The 24,384-nt window shown below is 39.2% G+C and overlaps 1 protein-coding gene across 9 annotated transcripts in view; it reads left to right on the top strand.

The window, feature by feature from the left end:
* The first annotated feature begins 470 nt into the window (after positions 1-470).
* PPP4R4 (protein phosphatase 4 regulatory subunit 4) overlaps positions 471-24,384 on the top strand; it is a 104,561-nt gene continuing 80,647 nt past the window's right edge. For 8 of the 9 annotated variants that reach the window (XR_013762054.1, XR_013762055.1, XR_013762056.1 and 5 more), the window contains exons 1-2: positions 471-739; positions 2,024-2,097. Coding sequence is in view for 5 of the 9 variants with exons in the window: in XM_079128637.1 (XP_078984763.1) it covers positions 617-739; positions 2,024-2,097 (197 nt within the window). In the remaining 4 variants the exon portion in view is untranslated. Of the gene's footprint in view, positions 740-2,023; positions 2,098-5,875; positions 5,924-24,384 lie in introns of those variants that run through there. The other variant, XM_079128638.1, reaches the window with a different exon arrangement.

The following is a 24,384-nucleotide window of genomic DNA, read 5'->3' as shown; positions in this document are numbered from 1 at the left end:
AACTGCTTAATTTGGGTACGCACCCCTCCGCCAGGACTGCAGCTGAGCTCGGGTGGGCCCGGCGTCAGCAGCCGGTCAGGTGCGGTGCCATCCTAGCAAAACTCGGAAAGTTATACCCTCAGGTGAAGCCAGAACCCAACCCGCCCCCTCTGCCCTGCCTCCTCTCATTGGCTCAGCCGCCCGCGCCCAGCCCCCGCCCCCAGCCCGCCTCCGCCAGCTGTGCTCCGCGCACGCGCCGCGGGATGGGGCGCCAGGATTGGGGGCGGGGCGAGGGCCAGGGAGGGTAAAGAGGTGCGGACTCAGAGCGACGTTGCCCGGCGGTTGCGTCCCGCCGCGCGCGCGCACAGCGCACGGAGCCCGACGGCGGGCGGGACCGAGGCGGGCTCTGTGGAGACTCCCCGCCTCTGGCCCCGCCCCTCCCACCTTGCCCCGCCCCCTCGCCGCCCGCCCCGCCCCCCTCGGCGGGCCGCGCTCCAGCTCCCGCCGCCCGCCAGCCGCACGTTCGGTTCCCGCGGTCGAGAGCGGGAGAAAGTCTTGCTGGTGGGCGGCGCGGGACTGCGCGCGTCCGGCATCCCGGGGCCGCTTCGGCCCGGGTGGCTAGGGGTCCCGGCGGTCCATGCATCCGCCGCCGCCGGCCGCCGGCGTCGCGATGGATTTCGGTCAGAACAGCCTGTTCGGCTACATGGAGGACCTGCAGGAGCTCACCATCATCGAGAGGCCGGTCCGCCGGAGCCTCAAGGTGCGCCCCGCCGACAGAGACTGCCCTCAGGGCGCCCGGCCGGCTGACCCGGGGCAGCCCGCCGCGGCGGCCGGACCCTCCGTCCTCTCAGCGCAGTCGCCGTGTCACCCCAAGCCCTCCTCCCAGGCCCTTCCTCGACGCGGCCCGGCTCCTCAGTCGGACCCTCAGCCCGAGGGCCCGCCCGGCCCTGCCCAGGCGTGCGGACCCCGGCCTCCCCGCGAACCGCCGGCCCGGCCCCCGCGGCCCCCCGGCGGCCCCCGCGGCCCCTCGGGGCGCCCCGCCCCCGCCCTGCAGGGGCTGCCCCGGCGGCCCGCGCGGTCCCGGGGCCGCAGCCCCTTCCCGCGTCCCCCGCGGCTGGTGCCGCCGGGGTTCTGGCCCCGGCCCCAGCCCAACTCCTCCCCGCCCGTGCCCCCGACGCCCCGCGCCGCATCCGCTCACGACCCCCACTCCAAGTGAGCCCAAGCTTGGTCCCTGTCCCCAGCGCAGCCGGCCTCCCCTCACGCCCCGGTGGGCGCCGGCGCCCGGCGTCGTCCGGGTCCTCAGCCCTCCGCGCCCCTCCTGAGCGCCGCTCTTGCTTTCCTCCAGCCCCTCCAGGACCCAGCGGGGACCCGCGCCCCGGCCCCCGTGAGGGAGTCCGCCTTCCGCCTGCGCCCTCCACCCGCTCCCCCGCCCCGCAGAGTCATCTTCCTTCCAGCCCCGCGGTGGTTCCCACCCCCACTGCTGGGAAACCTAGTTTAGGGACCCTCCTCCCGCCTGGCCAGTCTCTTATAGCTGGTTCCCACCTGCCGCAATGTCTGGACCCTTGATTTTCTTCCAGCTCCGGAGTTTATCCTCTCCCCTCCCCCCACTCCATATCTCGTCCCTTATATTCCCACTGGACTGCAGTCTTCATTCTCCCCCCTTTGAGCATTTCCTAGGGTAGAGTCTCAGGGCATTAGAGATAAAATGTGTTTATACATATACATATGATACATGCATAAGCATTATATACGCGTAGGAAATTGATTTCAGCAAGGTTCCTAAGCTACGATGTGATTAAGCTGCAGTCTGGAACCTAGGAGAGTAAATGCGGAACAAATAAAACACCCCTTCCCCGTGAGATCACCAATCAGAGACCTTTGTGGTTAATGTTGCCAAGAACCATCAGGTCCTTGATTACTCTTGATTGCTTAGTTTTCAGTGCTTAGTTGGGAAACTTTCATTAGTCTGTACTCTTGGAGGGTCACTTGGAGGGGGGCAAGATTGATCAGTGTTTGTGCCTAATTTGTATTTTACCCTTGACAGACACCAGAAGAAATTGAAAGATTGACAGTTGATGAAGACCTCAGTGATATTGAAAGGGCTGTTTATCTGCTCAGGTATTTCCTAGTCTTTCTGTGAAATTGCTGTTCTTTCCTTGTGGTGGCATAGATGAATGCTTTCTGAAATGTCGTGTTTCTGTTGTGTTCAGATTTACTTACTCACGTGAATAGAGTACTTTTGCATGCATAATGATTATGATATGAATTAGATTAGGTAAGGACTTAGGAATTTGAGAACTGAAATTGAATAAGGTCTCTAATATATGTAATTTTGCTTTGGAGGCGAACAAATAATGGGTTGAGTTGAACCTCATCCTTTCTTTCTTTTCCAGCTTTTGGTTTTCAGTTAAGTTCAGATGAGACTTAAGACTATCCAGTGATTAATTTTTAAGCTCACTGTAGAATTTAAATATTATATACCATTTACCATATAGAAAACAATCGCCAAATATGGATTTGCTGCTTAGGACATCCTGTTTATATTTCTTTTGCTAGGTGAACTTTTGCCTGAGAGCTCCTTTTTTTTTTTAATTTAATTGAGCTACTCTCATTGAAGTTTCAAACCATCTCACAGGCTTTACAGAATTTTTTAAGGAGAATGGTTACTGCAAATATTCATAATATTTTTCTGAATTATTTTAAAAATTGGCTACAGATTAAGCTTCCTAAAAACTGATAGTGAACATTAATTAACATTGATGAAAATTCTTCAGAAATGGAAATTTTCCTAAGTCTTTTTGTGTATATTTACTTAAAAATTTTCCTTAATTTGCACATTTTTTTCCTCTTTTGGCAAATTAGTCTTTACTTTCATTTTTCCAGAATCAGATTTTGAAAACTGCTTTTATTTACCTCTTTGGATATTTGTCATCCTTGCTTTTTTAGTTTAGGTCTGTTTTGCCAGATTCAGGTGCTGGCCAGTTTCTTGTTCTCTATTTTGGTTTATAGATCATGTTTTCAAACCCATATTATTTGTTGGATAAATCTATAAAAAATTCTCCTTCCAGGATTTCCATTTTTTAAATTATTCCTTAGCCTACTGGAGGCATCTTGAGTTTCTGTCTTTACTAGTCAAAGCATCAGCCTGCTTCCCACGTAGGCCATGCCCGCCAACATTCCATCATTCAGCAGTGCCTCTGGGTCTCAGGCTTCATCTTGATGTCGTTACCCCTCACTCCCTGCTTTTGGTTATCTATTAGCATGGTCTCATAATTACCTCTTATTTAAAAGAAAACTTGTACTTATGTTATCAATTCTCAGTTTATGTTTTTGTTTTAACATAGAGAATAATACAACTTTTAACCATTTTGATATTTGATTGTGTTATATTTGAAATATTTTATTCCTTAATAATTAATGATGAAAATGGTGAGTGATAGTTGTCAACATTTGTTTTTTCCCATTTTTTTTTTTTTTAATTGAAATACAACTGGTGAAAGTTTGGATAAATTCAATACACAGCATTTGAAGATTTGAAATAATGTCTTCTTACTCCTCCTGAATACTTTTCTTTAGTATAAACACTGGCTTGCAGTTAGGAAATGGAGAATCTTGCTCTCCTTACTTGTGATAGCAGATACCTTATTCTAGATATCAGTGATAAGACTTCTTTTTTAGGAAAGCTTACTTGTTTTCTATTTGCTTTTATTGTTGGTTAGAGAACCAGATCATCTAGGTTTTCTTTGTTTTTCAGACATAGAACATAAGTTGCACTTAGTTCTGGAACTTACAAAGCCCTTATAGAGGCAGATGGGTCCTCCAATTCTTAGAGAAGAGAGTTTTTTAAAAGAGATCCAATGTCTGCTTTAGTTTCTTGTGGCTCACCAACCTGTAAGGAGGGTTCAAAGTGCCTGAGAAGGGGAACACTAGATTGGTTGTCTGGATTCTCTTGCTTGGTTCTTCTTTTGTATTCCCAGCATCTCACCATCTCCTGGGGAAAGTGGGATTTCGCCTTCCAGCCAGCTTCTGGAGCGATGATGCCAAGACTGCCTGAAAGGTTCTTTCTTCCTTGGGATTCAGGGGAAGGGGCGGGTTGTCTCCTAGATGTGCTCCAAACTGCCTCTGTCACAGCCTCCTCATCCACTCTGTATTGATAGCTTTCTATTTTAAATGTAATTTATTCCATTTAGAAAGTTTGTTCTTACAAATGCTATAGAACCCTATCCTGACTTCTGCTTTTTTCCTGTTAAAATTTCAGGCTCATTTTTGAATGTTTTACCTTTTCCTTGTATTAGATATTTAATATTCATAGATATATGGATATTGTATATTTATATATTTGCTCTCTGCTTTTGTGTTAGATTCGTTTCTTTAGTTCTCTTATTTTGCATATTAAAACTCTTGGAATGTTATGTTAGATTAGAATTTAGAGTCAAATGTGTAAGCATCAGCAGGAGAAATGCTTTATATTAATGGAAATTCTGATAGCTCTTAAATTGAATCCAATACCTAAAAAAAGTATGTACAGAGTACTGCCATCTAATGAAAAAACAAATGATCTTACCCTAAAACACGATAGGCCCGTTATTAATGCCATTTTCACCATTAAGTTTAGAACATTACTGTATTTGAATACTTGAAACAGATGAATTTGTGGTTTTGCATAATTATGGTGCTGATATACCCATCTGTGGCTTTTAGCACTGAAGCAAAACAACCTTCCTAATAGTCACAGCTTGTGTCTTAGTCAAAATTGTATTACAGCATCTTTTTCCTGTTCTCTTTCTTCTGTGTGATTTTGTCATATATTTTAGGAATGCACTCGAAATATGCAGATAATTGTGTTAGAGAAGAGTCCTTAGTATATATACCGTGCTTTCATTAAGTACGTCTTTACTCATGTATCTCTTAATTGCCTATCAGATAAATTCCAGATCTTTAAGCCTGGCTTTCAGAATACTCCATAAATGATTCCGTCTTAGCTGTGCAATGTGAAGCTCCACCAGTCCCTCACTTTTAAAAATGACTACATGGAAATGTAATTCACATTCCATATAGTTCACTCATACAGTATGCAGTTTAGTGTTTTTTGATGTATTCACAGAATTGTACAGGCATTACCACAATCCATTTTAGAACCTTTTTGTCTCCCCAAAAAGAAAGCCTGCAGTTTAGATCATACCTCCCTTCCCAACTGCTAGCTTTTGGGAACCACTAATCTTCCTTCTTTCCCTCCCTTCCTTCCTTCCTCCCTCCCTCCCTATTCTGACCATTCTTGTAAACGGAATCATAATATATGGCCTTTGTGAGTGACTACTTTTTCTTAGCATTTCGTGTTTAAGGATCATCTGTAAAGCTAGCACACAGTTCCTTTATTTTCTTCACAATTTCATGGGTAGACGATGCCTTCTTAACAACTTCAGTGCATGATTGTTTTTCTTTTCTTTTTTTCTTTTTGGCACCAGGGATTGAACTCAGTGACACTTAACCACTGAGCCACATCCCCAGCCCTTTTTTTGTATTTTAATTTAGAGACAGGGTCTCAGTGAGTTGCTTAGCACCTCTCTGAGTTGATGAGGCTACCTTCGAACTTGTGATTCTTCTGCTTCAGCCTCCTGAGCCATTGGGATTACAGGTGTGCGCCACCACACCCAGCCATGATTATTTTTCTTAATGAGAACTTTCACCTTTTCATTTAAAGGAAGCATTTTCTGGCTTCTCCTTGGTATATCTGATTTGCCAACATCATTACCCTTGTGCTTTGAGACCATTATTAAGTTAAAGTAAGCATTTCTGTGCTGCAGGAGAGCCCTGCACGATGAGAGATGTTGAAATGGCACACTATTTAAAACTTATGGATTGTTTATTTCTGGAATTTTCTGTTTAATATTTTCAGAGTATGGTTGACTGCAGGTAACTGAAACCCTGGAAAGCAAAACCTGGGGTAAGGAGGGACATTTTGCTTATCCATTCTTCATTGGTGGACAGACGTGTGGGTTGTTTCTACTCACACCTGCACTTTTTGAAACAGTCATGCTGGCTCTTTACTGTCTCTCAGATACATTGTGGTCATCCTTAACTCCACCTTTGGCATCCTGTTTCTACCTGCCAACGTTTTCCATCCCTGGGATGCAGCCACAATCCTGTACTGCCATAAGGAAGCCACATGGAGGCCAGGCTTCTCTCAGCTTCCATATGACTTTAGGCTTGCATCCCTCAGCCAGCAATTAATCATTGCTTCACATTCCTTAGCTTGTGTGTATGTGTCCATTTCTTTAACAGATTGCAAACTCTTGGGAGATAATTCATATTTTTGTACATTTTAGTTCTTTCTTGTTCTTTGCTGTAATAGAAATGTAAACCTCTTAACAGAATGAAATGTATTTAAGTTGACGAACATACTAGATGAATTAAGCAACTTCTGATTTTTTTTTTAATTGTGGGCAGTAGACTCAGAGGGACTTAGGTCTTACCTACTCTATTATTCATTATCTTTGTGACCTTAGCAAAGTTACTTAGGGTTTTTGAGCCTGGTTTTCTCATCTATAAAATGGAAATAATAATCCCAGTGTCCCTGAGTGGTTGATTAATTGTAGAGCACGTGGCATACAGTGGGTACCCAATTAATGTTAATTACCTTCTGTCTCCCTGCTTTTTGTCCTTTAGGTGCTCAGGGTATGTTTCAAACTCTTAAAGAGGATGATGGTACTAATTTTTCCTTCCAATAATTTAATAAAGTAACAAGCAAGTAAAGTATAGTAACTACAGCTTGTGATAGATATCCATTAACTTCCTTTGCTAATAGTATTTGTCAGAAACTAAAATCTTCACAAATTATAATGAAGCATTTTTAACGGACTGATCATAAGGTCAGCCTGTTTTACGATTTATATTTTCTAATAAATTACCCCATCTTAAGCAATATTTACCTTTTATATTATGCATTAAATGTGTTGATTAATGTACCTCACCCATGTTTTATGTTGCTTACTTTGAAAGTTTTAAAACTTGTGAGTTTTAAACTGTTTTTCATTTCATCTTGTGAGTTTCCATTTTTCCCTTTTCCTCCCATGGTCAGTCAGATTGAGAACTTCGTTCCTATTTTTCTCTTCTTTTCTTTTCTTTTTTTCTTTTTCTTTTTTAAGGCATTAGTGCTCCCCCTAGTGATATGACAAAGTGAGATTTCTGCCACCAGATCGGTGGACATAAATGCAATACTGTACTGGAGTTAGGCCTCCTGACATCTGAGAGCTGTGCCAACCCTCTGTGGTCAAGACTCAGATGAGCCATCAGTGAGGTGAATGCCAGTGGGCAACTTTCTACTTGTTTAGCTTTTGATTGCTTCATCTTTAAAAATACCTATCCCTCTTGCTATTCTGAAGTAAACATTTGTATTAAAAACTCTTTTTGTATATGCACAGTTTTCAAATTTTCTATTTCCTCACATTTCTTTTACTTTCCTTATGATCTTATTTTCTATTTTTATTCCTTCTGCCTTTTAGTATTGTTTCAGTGAGGTGTGGGTTTGAATGTGTGTGTGTATGTGGACTGAGAGTAAGAGAGAGGGAGAGAGTGTGGGTATGTGTGTGTGGTCTCAAGTGTCAGCCTTGCCTGCCTGGTTCTCTTTAGGGATGTACAAGGGAAGCCCTCTTTGAATGCTTCATAATTGAGATGGATAGTTGGTTTGTTAATCCAAAAAAGTTATTTAAAGTGGGGACTAATATAAATGACACATTCCTTCAACATTTCATTTTAATGTAAAACATAAGTTCTTACTCTTTTGCTTGTCTTTTTGATGGAGAGCCTTGACCTTTCCTTTTGAGTGTGGCTCTGGAGATTACAGTTCAGAATCCTCTTTCTTGCATAAATCACCCCTAGATGGCATTTACAATGCCAAGTTCAGTTTTTCTCTAAAGTTGAGTGAGAATTTAAAGATGCTTATGAAGCAGTCTGAGAGCATGGTCCCATTTTTATAATTTTTGCTTGTCTTACAAGTTAAGGCAACTTCTTCCTTATTAGTGGTTTTCTCTGATAACTTACTGAGTTTTTGAAAAACTTTCAATTTAGTTTTCATAGAAATAACTTTTTGTGTTCATATACTTAGGTAGTATTTAACTTATGTAACTGAAAATTTGAGCGAAATTGTGAACTAGTTGAGGAACAAACACCTTATTCTCAGTTACAACCTAACTAGTGAGAGTGGAAGTCTGGGCATTCTAGACAGTGTGTAGCCTGTTAGCCACCAGCAGCAGGGTGGCAGCTTCCACAGGCAAGGGGTTGGAGAGAGTTGTTTAATGGGGTGAGTCTCTCAGCACCTCATTTTCCTCAAAGCATGCTCTGCGATGCCCTTGCTTCATCCTTGGTATTCCTTCTCTGACGTCTAGTGAATTCAGTCCCGTAGTCTAGTCTGTTCTTCCTCCCACTTTATACACTTAAAAGAGAAATCTGAAATTTCAGTTAAAGAGGTACTCTCGTGAGCATATATTTTCTGTTTCTAAAAAGTGAGCTTTGAGTACGTGCAGAAATATGCACAAATCATGAGTATACCACTTGTTGGATTTTCATAAGTGAGCACATCTATGCAACTAGCATCCAGATTAAGAAAGAGAATTACCTATGGTATTCACCTAGTAGCCTCCCTTGTACTCCTGTTCAGTCCCCCCAGCTCTCTGCACAGGGCGGTACTCTGCTGACATCTGACACTATAGATTAGTTTGCCTGTCTTTGGGCTTTATATAGTAGAAACCGTGGCCTGTACTCTCTTGTGTCTAGCTTCTTTTGCTCAACATGTAAAAAAAAGAGATTTATCACTACTGTTGCATGGAATAGTAGATGATTTTCATTGCTGTATCGTATTCTGTTGTATAAATGTACCACAATTTCTTTGTTCTTCTGCTTTTGATGGATATTTAGCTTTTTTCCTGTTTTGGGCTTTTATGAACAGTGTTATAAGCTTTTTTGTATAAGTCTCTTATTGAATTCACATATAGGTTTTTTTTTCATTATCTTCCAGAGGTAGAATTATTGGTGATAGCACATTTGTATGCCTACTTTGAAAAAATATTGCTAAGCAATTTTTCAAATGCTTTTTATCAATATCTGCTTCTACCAATAGTGTATAAGTGGTCCTTGCAGATATTTTCTAGGAAACAAAAGTGACATACTTTCTGGTATTATCAGTAATCGTTTTAGTCAGCTTTCTCACTGCTATGACTAAATGATCTGACCAGCACAATTATAGAGGAGGAAAGGTTTATTTGAGGGCTCATGGTTTCAGAGGTCCTAGTCCATAGAAGGCTGGCTCCATTCCTTGTGGCTTGAGGTGAGGCAGAACATCATGGCAGAAGAGCATGGCAGAGAGAAGAAGCTTGTATCACTAGGAAGCAGAGAGAGAGAGAGAGAGAGTCTCCACTCTCCAGTTACAAAATGTATACCCCAAAGCCATGCCTCAATTCCAGTCTCCTCCAGCCACACCCTGTCACTTCAATTAATACCACCAGGGATTAATTAATTCACTGATTAGGTTAAGACTCTTACAACCCAATAATTTCTCCTCTGAACCTTCCTGCATTGTCTCACATGTGAGCTTTTGGGGGACACTTCACATCCAAACTATAACAGTAATGAACTACCTACCTAATTACCTTTGGAAGTTTTTGTTTTTGGTGCATGATTTTCTTACATTGTCACTTTTTTTCTCTTTTCCTATAAGAGAGGGAGTTTCTGTAAGCTTTTATAATTAGTGTTTATACTGCTAGACTGTTGGCTAGAAGACTAGGTTAAAGGGACATGAGACATTTTATGTATTGTCTTTGAGAAACAGAGACAAAGTGGGTATTGGAGTCCTTTACCCATTTCCAGAAGTACCACCTCCAGTCCCTATACTTTAATGATTTCATGAGGTCCTGTTTTGTTAAAAACTGTGAAGAGGATGTACAACTGACTTGCCTTTCTACATAGAAATTGCAGGTGTCTTCATTTTCATTTTGCTTGTACAGAGGGACCACTGTTTCACATGTTGAGAGAGGTATGTAATGGATTTCAATGGTGTATCTTTCATTATTGCTAAGGCTGAGTTATTTTACTTCTTGGCAAACTCAGAATCCCCTATTTTGGAAAAATACTAGGTCTCTGAATATAGGGAGCTTGGGGATTGTTTTCTCCTTTCTCCATGTCTTTTGTTCTGAGGACAACCATGGGAGGCATCTGTTCCTTTTTTCCTGCTTGCTGAAGCTTCAGAAGGCTCTCTTTGTGAATCAGTAGAAAGCAGAATGCTCTCATGGGAACAGTAGGAAAAACTTAAAAATAAAGAGTGGATTATTTTCATCAATGTAAAAGTGACCCATATAACGCCTGGAGCTTAATAGCATGGTATGATTATGAGAGAGCTGAGCAGAATTTTCATCTTGTAAATAGAGCTGTTTGATTACTTATTTAAAATAAACATTTCTATAATAATGTATATTAAAATGAGTGATTATACAGATTTGAATAAAGTACATGTTGTTTGTAAGTACAGTATAGCTATATTTTATGTGTTTAAGTGTATGCTTATGTGTATATGTATATTTATTTTCATGAACAATAAATTCATACCAGTACTCTTGGGAATTAGCTAAGTGAGACACAGGAAGACTGAACTTTATTCTAAATCATAGCTAATTCATTGCCAGTAAAAAACTGGAATTATTTTGGTTGGCTTCCAAGCCTTCAGTTGAATTATATAATGATTTCTTACTATTCACATTAAGAAGAATTAAATTTTTAACTGTACCAAGTGGTAAAAATCACAGGTCTCCTAGAATCATAGTTACATGAAAGAAATTAAACCATCAAATAAGGTCCACTGACCTTTTTTGATATATCTTTCAACTTGGATATTTTGGTTATCATAGTATCTTTCATGGGCCATGGAGACCATCAGGTATAGGAAGCACGGAGAAAGTTTCCAGGCTTAGTTCTTCAGCGTCACCACTGTCCTCACTGTTATGTAATAATCAGGTCAGAAATAATTGTGAAATCTTTTAGACCTTTGTGTATGATGTAATACACAAAATTATAATGTAATTTTCCCTCCAGAGATTTAATAATGGAAAAGATTTGTAATGCAAATAATAGTTTTTTACAATGCTTATTGAATACTTAGGTACTAGGGAATGAATGGCATTGTACTAGTAGATGCTGTATTCAAGGAGGTGCTTGTTTAAAGAAACATTTTCCTTAAATTTCAGCAATGTAGAGGTCATTCCCAATTAGCAAGTATTTTGGGCATTGAGAGGCAATAGTATGTTGTGTTGGAAATCCTATATGTGAAGATGGACCCAGATTTATTCTTGGAGGCTGAGGCTCACTCCTTTCTTTGACAGACCATGGGTAAATTGCTTATCTCCTCTGAGTCCAAGTGTCCTATCTAAAGTTGGAGTACTGATACCTACACTGTAGAATTGTCCAGAAGATTAGAGGAAGTGTAAGCAGGGGGCAGAGGTGTGGTCCAGAGTGAAGTGTTTAGTAGAGAATAGTTGTTAACTGTTATTTTAAATCATCTGTTTGCAGTTGAAAATGTATTTCATTTTGGATATAGAGGAATGTCCCCTTGCAGAAACTTCATGTAGTTATAAAGTTTTCTTTCCACATGATAAGTTTTCTAAGTTGGAACACCCAACCCCACCTCTAATTTTTTGAAGATAACTTTACTGAAGGGTAATTTAAATACAACAAGTGCACAGTTTGTTGAGTTTTGACAAATGGATATGGCTTGCATGACCAGCACTCCAGTTAAAATGTAGAACATTTTCTTCACCCCTGAAAAACCACTGCTGTCCTTTTGTAGATAGCCCCCTACTCTGGTCCTAGGCAATCACTGATTTGCCTTTTGTCCCTGTTGATCAGTTTTGCCTGTTCTAGACTGTAGACAGTTTTTATATCTCTTGGATAAGTGCCTTAGAATGATATGCAGTTTATTTCCTTTTTAATGGTTTCCTTGAGGTATACTTCACATCAAATAATTCGTAAGCAGATTTACATATCTATCAGCCTGTGAAAACATTATAAGCAGATAGGAAACACTTCTATCAACCCTGAAAGTTACTTTGTATCCTTTTGTCATTCTTTCTCTCTTCTCTAGGACCCTTCCCCCCACTATAGACATTGACTGCTCTGTAAATTAATTTTCAGTTTCTAGAATTTTATAGTAGGTATTTTTTTGTCTAGCTTCTTTCACTCCATATAATGATTATATTTTGAAGTTCATCCATAATGTTGTATGTATCAGTAGTTTACTCCTTTTTATTATTGATAACCATTCTGTTTTATGGGTATAACATTTTGTTCATCCATTCATTGGTTGATGGACATTTGGATCATTTCCAGTTTTGGGCTGTTACAAACTAAGTGGTTATAAACATTCATTTACAAATCTTTGTGTGGATAAGTGCTTTCCTTCCTCCTCGTTAGAAGTGAAATGGCTGGGTCATGTAATATGTACTATATTTCATCACATAATTGTTTTAGATTTCATGTCAGTTTTTTTTAAAAGGGTGTGACCATTATGTGAACCTTGTTTTTTTTTTTTTTTTTTTTTTTTTTTTTAAATGTACTGGTACTACTTAAAACTCATTTACTATTAGCTGTAATCCCAGTGGCTTGGGAGGCTGAGTCAGGAAGATTGTGAGTTCAAAGTCAGCCTCAGCAACTTAGCGAGACCCTAAGCAACTTACTGAGACCCTGTCTCTAAAATAAATAAATAAATAAATAAATAAGGGCTGGGGATGTGGGCTTAGTGTACAATCCCTGGTACCAAAAAAAAAATCATTTATTATTAAATTGTCTTTGGTGCAAGATTTCAGATGCATGAAATGCTTATGAACATATATTAAAATTGAATAGTCCAAATTGATGTACATCATTTCTTTGTGACAGTTTAGTCAACATTTTTCCATCTGAAAAAAAGTTAACACATTAGTTGTTATTGATTTGTGCATCAATAGTTGAAACATTACATTGGGGAAAATATACTACAGTGTTGCAAAGTATGACTTACAAAATTTTATCTTTTGTGTCCAAAGATCCTGTGCTGGTTATCTGATGCTACATCTTCAGCACCACTCATAAAATGAGTTAGTACTTCAGTGCTCCAAACAAACCATGCCAGTTGGCTTTTAGAAATATACTGACATTGCCTGTGCTGAGAGGTCTAGGCTCCAAGCTCCCAGTGCATCCATGTACCATTGGTGAATACATTGCTGTGCTGTTTACCTTTTTAGTGGTGTGAGGAACATAATTATACCATGTGATAGTTATGTGATTGAAGAGTATAAATTAATTTTTGGACTGGAAAACAGGGTATAATGATTATGTGGTGGCAGCGATTATGCAGTGAAATATGGTATATGTTTATATTTTATACTTCTTATACTTTTAAGAAATAGCTAAGTGGGTAGGGAGACTGAGGCAGGAGAATTGCAAGATCAAGGCCAGCCTGGGCAACTTAATGAGACCCTGTGTCAAAATAAAATAAAAAAGGGCTGGTGATATATTTCAGTGCTTTCCTAGCATGTGCCAAGCTTTGAGTTCAATCCCCAGTCCTGAAAAAAAAATTTAAAAATAAGAATTAAATTAAAATAGGTAAACTGTTTCCAGAGTGATTATACCATTTGACATTTCTATGAGAGTTCAAGTTGCTCTGTTTCCTCATTAATACGTGGTACTTTAGTTAAGCCACTCTAGTGGGTGTGTAGTGTTTATAATTTGGATTTCCACACTAATCAGGGAGGTTATGCATGCTCATGTATGTTTATGAGGCAGCTATGTGTCTTGTTTGGTGATGTATCTGTTCAAATCTTTTGCCCACCTTTGGATATACTTTGCAAAATTTTTCTTCCAGTTGGTGGCTTGCCTTTTCATTTTCGTGTGTCTTTTGAATTTTAAGGGTCTTTATTATTTTTTTTTTTTTTTAATTTGCTTTTGTAAATTTCTGTTTAGAGACAGGGTTTCACTAAATTGCTTAGAGGCTCACTAAGTTGCTGAGGCTGGCTTTGAACTTGTGATCCTCCTGCCTCAGCTTCCCAAGCTGCTGGGATTATAGGCATGTGCCACTGTGCCCAGCTAAGTTCTTTAATTTTGACAAAGTCTAGTTTATTGATTGTTTTCCTTTATAGTATTTTCTGTACTGAATTTAAGAATTCTTTGGCCAAACCCTAGGTCACCAAGATTTTTTTCCTGTTTTCTTCTAGAAGTTTTCACATTTTGGCTCTTACTTAGATCTCTGATCCATTTCCAGTTAAATTTTGCATATGCTGTAAGTAGGGGTTGAGGTTCCCCCCACCCCTCCCACATGACTTTAGTGTCCAATAGCAAGACCAGTTTGTTATTGTAAAAATCAGGGTATTTGACTTATATATCTGTGATAACATTTTAGTCTCTGAATTTCTTTAGGTATTGTTACTGGCAGGGGTCTCCAGGGGGTCCCAGGTTCAGGTTCTTGGCATATCAAGCAAAGAATAGAACTAGATGCCAGAGATTGGCAAACAAAGCAGAGGTCCATTGAAAGTGACAGTAAACTCTTGGGAGAGTAGAGTAGGCCCAGCTGCAAGGAGCTCAAGGGCCTGGCTGTTCAGCAGAGTTTGCTTTTACTGGCCTGTGCTAGTTCTTCCCCTTCACCCCTGGGTGGATTTGGGGTTGATCGACAACTTGATTGACAGCTGAATTTGGCATAGTTTCTTCTCTAAGGTTTTCCCCTGGAAAGTGCTATAGTTATGTTAACTAGCAACAAGTTAACTTTAGGTCAGTCCCTCAGGCTATTGAGTATGTTTGGGGCCTTTGCCTTTAGGGGTTGAATTCCCCTGTGATGGTCCAGTTTCTTCCCTTTAACCACAGAATGACCCAGTTTCCCCTCAGCGGAAGTGACTCCAGGTGGAATGTTGGGTGGGGACTGAGTGCCCTAAGGGGCCGTTCCTTCCCGTGTGGAGTCTCCTACCTAACAGTACCATTCTCTGGTTTTCCCACTGGTGGACAAAACGATGGGCTGAATCTGATAGAATTTAAGAGTTCTTGATTCAACTGGGTATGCTTAGTTCTGAGAAAGAAAATAAGAAAAAAGTTGAACCTTAGTATCTTATTTTCTAGGCAGTACTGATGGGGATGCCTGCAGGGCAGAGACTGCTTGGATAGTTTCAGAGCCTTTTTAAGAAGGGCCATGTGTAAGATAGATATTTGTAATTCTGACATTGCCTATGTTTTATTAAGGACTAGGTGCAATAATATTATAATCAAACCCAAACCCTTCATTTTGCAGAACTGAAAAAAAAAATTGGAGTTAATATTTTTTTTCTTTAGAGAGTTTCGTACATTGTAGATTTTGCTTGAAAATGTTTTTGGCAGAATAAGTTCCACGGTTAGCATAAAAATGCTTATATTTTTAATTATGAAAAATGAGTCTTAGAAGTCTCATTTGTTAAGTTCTCTTGGTAATGTTTATAAATGGAATTACTTGACAATAAGGTTATAAGTTTTTTTTTTGATAGTGTTTATAACCAGCATTTGCTTGAGAGTACAACTGTGAACTATTTGTTTGCAAAGAGGATGGTCTTGAGGAGGGAATGATCCACAGAAGGGACAGCTTGGGCCTCATGGGGAGAGAACAGCTCTCCTGTGGCCCTGATGAGGGGAGGGAAATGATTTATACATGGACGGTCCTACTTAATTATGATATAAAAATATCAGATACTCCCAAGTTTTTAGCCTCTGACATTACGTAGATGGTGCCATTATCTGAGATAAGGAAGCAAACCACATTTGAGTAAAGAACTGAAGGAAATGGAGCTATCAATGCAGGTATCTGAGAAGAAGCACTAAAAGCAGAGGGAACAGCAAGTGCAGAAGGCCTGAGGCACGCGTGTACAGTAAGAGTCTAACAGGATTTTTAGTCTGTGTTAATGCGTGGTATTGGTCTATTGGTTTTGTTTCATTTTTTTGGTTTTAGTGTAAAATGCTCCTAAGATGGCTTGAAAAGTTTCCTATTTTGTGAGGGAGGTTGTGTAGAATTGGTATTATTTCTACCTTAAATGTTAGGTAAATTTCACCAATTAAGTTATCTGGGCCTGGAATGTTTTTTGTTCAGAGGTTTTTAGCACAAAATTCAGTTTCTTTAATAGATGCAGGGCTTTTGGGCTGTCTCTTCCCTTACCTGAGTTTTGGTAGTTGGGTAATAAGACTCCAGTCCTTGCTCAGTTTCATCTGAGATATGCTAGGCTAGTGTTCTCTTTTATCCTTTAAACGATCATATCAGTAGCGATGTCTTTTCTTTGATTCCTGATATTAATAATTTGTGTCTTCTTGCTTTTAGTCATGGTTAGCATAGCTAGAAGTTTATCAATTTTATTGATCTTTTTGGAAGAACCAGTTTTCGATGTTAATTTTCTTTAGTGCTTTTCTGTTTTCAGTTCTGTTGATTTTTGCCCTAGTCTTTATCATTTTCTTCTTTCTTCTTACTTTGCATTTACTTTTTCTTTCACTGTTTCTTAAGGTGGAAACTTAGTTATTCATTTTAGATTTTCTAAATACATGCATTGTATGCTTTACTTTCCCTCCGGGCCTGCTTTAGCTGCTTCTCCCAATTTGGTATGTTGTATCTTCATTTTCATTTATTTCAAAAAAGTACATATTTTATTTCCTTTGAGATTTCTTCTTTGTTACAGATTTCTGTAGCTAGTTGCATAAAGATCTGAGAACGTGCTCTGTCTGGTTTCTTTGATCTCCTCTTCCATTATTGCTGTGATTTCATTTCCTACTGTTCCTTCTTCCTTTAGTTTGTACTCCAGTATCCTTGCTGTTCCCCAGAGACACCAAGGACACATGTGCCTCAGGCCTTTTGCACTTGCTGTTCCCTCTGCTTTTAGTGCTTCTTCTCAGATACCTACAATTCTCACTCCATTTTCTTCAGCTCTTTACACAAATGTGGTTTGCTTCCTTATCTCAGATAATGGCACCATCTACGTAATGTCAGAGGCTACAACCCTGGGAGCGTCTGATCTTTTTCCTGTTTTCATCTCTGATACTTAAGCAGATTAAATCTTTCTGTTACAAAATAGGAATGCTCACAAGATTCTGTAGTTTTCCGATACATAAATTAAAAATAAACATTTATTTAGTCAATATGGTTTTCAAATACTTGATTAGCAGGAACCTGCTTGGGGGTAGTGGTCTTCAAAATCTCCACTCTGCCCCAGCACCTTGGGCTTGCTAGGTGTGTGCTGTACTACTCAGCTGCTCTCAGCCCAGTGTTTCTACTTTGGAAAACATATTTTTCATCTTTTAGCATATTAGTGGACAAATAAATATGGCTTTCTTTCTTTTTTTCAGGAAAATATTTCTTAATGTTCCAAAATAGCACACATTTTATTAGTTTACCTCTAGTCTCTAATTATTCAAGAAAAAACACAATTAGTCTCTAGGCTAATTTTGTTTCTTTTTGTTAAGCAGCAATAGATGTCTAAGTTGTGTTTTTCTTTTAATCTTTGTTGCTAAGAAACATGGAGCACAGCCACTGACCAGCTGTATGACCTTGGGGACATAATCTAGCTTCTCTGTGTTCTGTCAATGAAGTGAGGGAGATTTATTAGGCAGACTGTTAAGGTTCTTTGTTGTGCTGTGACTTTGTAAATTAAACTTACTGCTCATCCCACTTATGAACTTATCTCCAGAGGTTAGTGCATGTATTTCTCTACTCCTTGAAAAATATTTACTATCTAGTTTTCTTAAAAAAAGAGCTCAAGGTCAGTTCTGATATTTTTGACTAGTATTTTTTTGAAAATCAGGTTCAGAATATTTTTTTTAACTGTTTTAACACGTGCTGCTTTAAATCTTCATTTGTTCAGGTAGACGGTGTATAAGAATGGAATGACTTGTTGCTTCGTCAGAGTCTGTTTTGTATCAATATCTGTTTTGTTTAAAAGGTGGACACAATACCTTCATTTTATTTTTATGTGGTGCTGAGGATTGAACCCAGGGCCACATGCATGTGAGGTGAGCACACCAGCACTGAGCCCCAACGCCCCCAGCCCCTCTACATTTATTTTAAGAAATCCTGTTATATCCTTTAGTTTTTTCACGATTCCTACATAAATAGTATGTGGACCTGGTTTTGTGAAGTACTATAAAAATCTTGATATTTAGGAATATACGTGTTGTTACAGTTTGGTTATTAGGCGTCCCCTGAAAGCTCACATGAAACAGTGCAAGAAAGCGTAGAGGTGAAAAGACTGGGTGACGAGAGCCTGGGCCTGATCGGCGCGTTAGTCTTCTGCGGGGTTAACTGGGCAGTGACTGCGAATGGAGGAGGTAGCGTGTTGGGGGTGTGCCTTTGGGGTTTATGCTTTGTGGACTGGGCTTAGTCTCTCTGCTTCCTGGTGCCATGTCCCCAGCTGCTTTCCTCCATCACACACTTTTGCCATGATGTTCTCTGAAGACCCTGAAGAATGGAGCCAGCCCTCTATGGACTAAGAGTCCAAAACCTTGAGCACCCCCAAATAAACTTTCCCTCTTCTAATTGTTCTTGTCAGGTCATTTGGTCACAGCAGTAAAAAAACTGACTAAACATATTTTACTTTAAAAATGCATGTGTATTTATATATATATTTGTATGTGTATATATAGAGAGCTATATAGAAAACTTACTTGAATTATTCATACATTTAATCACATGATATTAATAGCAATAATTTTGCTTAGACATTTGTATATGAAATTTGCTACAAGAGTAGATCTTAAGTACAGTTACATTGCTTAATGACAGGGATGCATTCTGAGACTTCATCATTAGGGGACTCCATCATTGTGTGAACCACATGAAGTGTACCTACACAAACTAAAACGTCTACTGTGATAGGCAGTATATACGGGACCTCCATCATATGTTTGGTCCCTTATTGATGGAAATGTCTTGTACAGTGCGTTATTGTATTCTCACCACCAAAAACATGAGTACGTGAGGTGGTGGATATACTAATTAGCTTGATTCTGGTAAGCACTTCACAATGTAAACATTAGCCAAATTATCACGATTATTTTGTACCACAAATATATACAATTACAATTTAACAGTTTATAATAAAAGGGTAAAAACCCCATCATATTATACACTTTGAAGGTACATAGTTATTTGTCAACTATACCTCAGAAAAGCTGAAAAAATTTTTTTTCTTTTAGGATAACTGGGGAACTAGGGAATATATAATTCATATATTGCTAAAGAAATAATTGTCTAAAATAGTCCTTATTTATAAGGGACATCAAGGAGAAAATTGACTTTCTCTTGAAGAAAACATACATGTGTGAAATTAATTTGAATGAATAGTTATTTAGGAAACATGAAAGATCTTATAGGACAGATAGTTTTTAGAACATGAGACTCTTGCTTTGTGGAGGTGATGTTTTGATCCTGACAGAAACTAACTGGTTGACCTTGTACAAGTTCCCTCATCTCTGTCAACCTTGCTTCTTCACTTTCACATGTGAAGGATGTGAAGCAGGTGAGTTGGATTTCTGAAGTCCTCTTTAACTCCAGTATCACATTATATACTATTTTATTTTATCCTTAGGTTTAGAGAAAAAGGGATCATTATTTTACACAGCTTTTACAGATTGCTTTTTGGTTGATTGGTGAGCTTTTAAATATTATAATTGACTTGTTTGCATTATAATTCTGATTCAGTGCCTCATTTACAGTAATATCACTCAAAGGAACAGACAGGAACCATTTTGTGTTATTTGGGACTCTTTCTGGATTGTACTGTCTACTCTATATTCCAATCATTGTCTCCATGCCATGACTTATGAATTTGTAACTGTGGGGGACTTTGGACTTGCTGGCAACCTGACCAGTTTTTCCACCAGTTGTCTCCACCAGAATGTCCTGCTGGCTTTTCAAATTCAGTGTGCCTGAAACTGATCCATCACTTTTTATCTAAATATGCCTCTGTTTGATTGAGAGTAGACCATCTTTTAATTCATTCTGGAGGGAAACCTAGGAGTAATTTAAATTCTTTCTTTTCTTCTCAGTACTCAGTCAATATTTATTGCCAACAGATTCTGTGTAAACACAAAGCATTATTAGATTCTGTTGGAGAATCCAGAACCATTTAAGTATTTCCTGAATGGTTTGACCTATCATTGTCCCCTGTCTTCTGTAGGTTCTCTTCCCCTTGAGTGATAGCTGTTGATCATCCCTTCTTTCTGGAGGAGGTGGAATTTGAGCCTGCTTTTATCTCTGTTTATAACTGTTGGTAACTATTTGCCCTTGTGAGTTTCTCTTCCTGGGTGGTAGTACATCTTCTTAGTAGCTTCTTTCCCCTGCTAACATATTTATTTGAAGTCCCCTCATAACATTTATGCATTTTTAAAAAGTGTTTTTAAAGGAATTTTTACAACTGTTTGTTAATGAGGAAATAGAAACACTGGTTAAAAAACATAGCAGGAAGGAGCTTCTTGTGTTTCCAGAAATCTTCCAAGTTTATGTAGTTATTTCTAAACTTATATTTTTTCAATATTCCTGCTGTAGCTCGTGTATTTAGGACAGACCTTGTTTTTTTCCCTCTTCTGCAAAATACTTCAGAGCAGTGCTTGTTCAACTTACTTTTTATTTTTTTAACCACAACCCATATAAGAATACAGTTTAAATTGTGAACCTGCAGATACACATGCATGTTTATGTGCATGTAACTGAAATGAAAATTTAACAATGATTACTATTCTAATAAAGTTAAAAACTGACAGCAGATACAGTTTTGTTGATGTTTAATTATAATAGAGAAAAAATCCAAAATAAGCAACATAAAAAATAAGAAAAGATTTATTAATGCCTCTGGTGTGCTTGCACCTTAATAAGTTCATTTCATTCTGGGGCAGGTGACAATTGTGCTCACCTGCATGCTGTTGTGAGCTTGGCAGCTAGTGCTCTCTGTATAGCTGGACTTCGTCGCTTCACAATGATGTGAAACTTTTGTTTATTTTGTTGATGAGGCTTTGTGATAGCAGAGGATATATAGCAGAAATTACCAGTAAAGACATTCATTGTAGCACGAATGTTATCAAATGAATCGTGATAATTCTTGGAAAATTATCAATTTAAAGAACCTTGTGAACAGGCTCACAGTTAAGCTACTTCTTTTTATGGGACTGATCAGAGGTGGTATCATGTCTGTCAGTTATGGATTTAGGACTCACGTTAGAATCCTAGCTCTATCTTTACTAATTGAGTGACCTGGGGTGACTTGCATTGTATTTTCTGGGCCTGAGTTTCCTCAGCAAGTAAAGATAAAAATACATTGCTCATATATTGTAAAGATTAATGAGAAAAGTGTATGTACAGTGCCTTGCCTGGTACATAGTAGGCCCTTAAATTTTTCTTTTACCTTTCCTTTGACCCTGTTATTGGAAAATAAGTAATTTGCTTCTCTGTGGTCCTAAGTGTGATGACTATAATCAGGTTTAAATGGTTCTCTGACTTTATAAACAATGTTTTGAAGATTTAACATTAGTTGAATACTCTTGTGGAAATACATCATATTTGGAAAGTTACTGATTTTATGGATTGTAGTATTCAGTGTCTTCTGCTTTAGATCCTTTATCTTTCCCTTATCAGGGGTTTTTATCTTTTTTGGACGTTAATTCTCCAAAGGTAATTATTTATTTTGATCTGTTCATTAAAACAAACTGCTTAATCAATGGGAGTAAATAAATGATTCAAATATCAACTATGTAAAATTTAGTTTTCATTGTGAGCTCGAAGCAAGACCTGCATGTCACCCACTTCATTGCCAGAGAGTCAAGCACAGTATTGATGACTTCGTGTTGTATTTTTGGATCTAAATGACAGCTTCTAGGATTAGGATCACTGGTTCTGTAGGAATACAGATCATTTAATGTCCTGTACATAGTCAGACAGTAGCAAAGCTGGGGTCTCAGATACAGTTGTGACCGACAGTGTCACATCATCTTTTTTGGGAGGCATCTCATTCTCCTTTCCCTTTCCCAATTGGATTAGGACTAAATAATTATGTACTTTGTTCAGGCCAGGAAGATGTGGGACTTTTTGCTATAAGTCAGAATTCTTAGTATGTCAATTTGTCTTCCTCTTTAGATTTTGAGTTCTTAGATGGTAGGAGTACTATATAAGGACAGAGAAAGATAATATTGTTAACTGGATTCATTCTTTTATTATTTGGTGGTGCTGGTGATGGAACACAGAGATATGCTAGGCGAGCACTCTACCACTGAGCCACATTTCCAGCTCTATTTCCATCCATTCTAGCTTGTGACTGTTTTTTTGTAGGGTAGTCAAGGGACTTAGAAAGTGGCAGAGATAGTCTCATTTTTAGAGACCCAAGATGTTTCTGAAAGTGCTTTAGGCAATATCATTTATTAAGGATTTCTGATCCTTTTCTTGATTGCTACAAATTGGTTATTTTGTGTTTCTTTATGACATGGGAAACTAGATTCTTTTTTGTAACCTTGGTTCCCACCCCCGCTACTGGGGATTTAAAAGCATTAAGCCGTTTTCTCTAGTAGTGCCATATAGCTTAAGAGGAGCAGGAGGGGAATGTAAAGAGCAGATGGATGTCTTTGATGTTGGCAGTTTGGAAGGAAGGCAGTAATGGTTGGTAGTATGGGTTTGGAGGTGTGCAAGCCAGATAATTTAGGGCAAGTGTCATTATCTTTCTAAAGGTAAAATAAAATAGAGCCAATAGTAGTATCTACCCACTTTATAAGATTTTTGCAAGAATTAAGATGAATGCAGGTAAGGTGTTTATTAGCATAATGCCTGACATATAGTCTATTGGATGCTCTCTTTTTCTTGCTATTAGGAGGAGAAGAAGAAGTAAGGTTGTTGATGAGAATCAGCCCAAAGTAATGATGAGGTTAAGGTTGGCAAGGAAGAAAGTGAAACCAGAGGAAGTAAGAACCTAGAGAATAGGAAGGAATTGAGGGAATACAGAGGTGAACATTGGGCTTAGCAATGAAAAGATAAAAGAGTTCATGACCAACAAGCACGATCAGAGTTTGAGACTCTAGAGGTGGAGCATTGCCTGGTAGTAGGATCTTGCCTCTGATAGGAGGGGTGGGCTGCTGACGTGGAGTGGAGATACATCAGTTTAAATGGGTAACTATTTATGAAGCTCTCATTATGTGCTACCGTGCTAGGCTTGGGGAAGGCATAATTTGGACAAACACCCTTGGATTATAGGAGGTCCAAAATTAGTTTTGGTCATTCTTCTGAATGATGTTTACAATGACAATGGAAAAAGCTATGGCAATAGAGACTACTATACTTTTTTTTTTATTATAGCAAAGAATGCTTGAGTGCATTGACTTGTTTTTCATTGGTTTAATATATTACTATAAATGGCTCTTTAAAATAGGTGCATCTCTCACTGGGAATTAAATAATTAGTAACACTAATTTAGAATTTAAAAGATAGCTGTCCTAAATTCATTTATTTAACTAGTCTTATTTTTCTCTTTTCCCTTTTTAGCCACTAGTGTTCAGATGATGATTAACCCAGTTCTTTTTGGTTTTAGGAGGATGGTTTGCTGAGTGGGCTTGTGTCCTTTTTGTTTCTGAGTGAGTATCCTAGAAAAGAAGCTTGTCCCAAAGAGCAGTGCAGGTGGGGCAGACAGGAACAGCTCATGGTGTGGCTGTGGTGGTTGCTCCAGTTGAAAGTTGTAGATTTTGAATTCTTTGAAGCTTGCTTTGTTTAAGAAAGAGTATAACATTGATTAAACGTTTATTTTGAAATTGCACATACCATATCAAACAGTAGTATATTTTATGCTTGACTCCTCTATGTTGAATGTTTGGGGCTCCTTCCATCCAGTGATGGTAGCATACCATACAAACCACACATACATGGTTTCTTTACGTGGACTGTGATCAAAGTCAGCAGGAGATAACAGCATGCCCACGGCCCCAGGGAATTCCCAGGTGTTCAAGTGCAGTTCCTACTTCAGCGCACAACCGATCTACCCTTCTCAGTTTCTTTTTAAAATGATGTACAGAGCCCTTTCCCAAACTGCATCATACTTTTACGCTACCATGCATTTAAGTAGTCTACAGGTTGTTCCACCTCTGCTTCTTTTTTTTTTTTTTTTTTTTTTTTCAGGGGAGGGTGTACCAGGGATTGAACTCAGGGGTGCTTTACCACTGAGCTATGTCCCCAGTCCTTTTGTACATTTTATTTAGAGACAGGGTCTTGCTGAGTTGCTTAGGGCCTTCCTAATTGCTGAGGCTGACTTTGAACTTGGGATGCTCCTGCCTCAGCATACTGAGCCACTGGATCATAGGCATGCTCACTGCACCCAACTCTTTGCTTTTCTTTGCCATGACTTGACCTCATTATTATGAAGAGCCCTA

The sequence above is a fragment of the Sciurus vulgaris genome (assembly GCF_902686455.1).
Source record: "Sciurus vulgaris genome assembly, chromosome: 2".
Classification (NCBI taxonomy): Eukaryota; Metazoa; Chordata; class Mammalia; order Rodentia; family Sciuridae; genus Sciurus; species Sciurus vulgaris.
The sequence above is the reverse complement of the archived record's forward strand: the minus strand, read 5'-3'. Positions and strand labels throughout refer to the sequence as shown.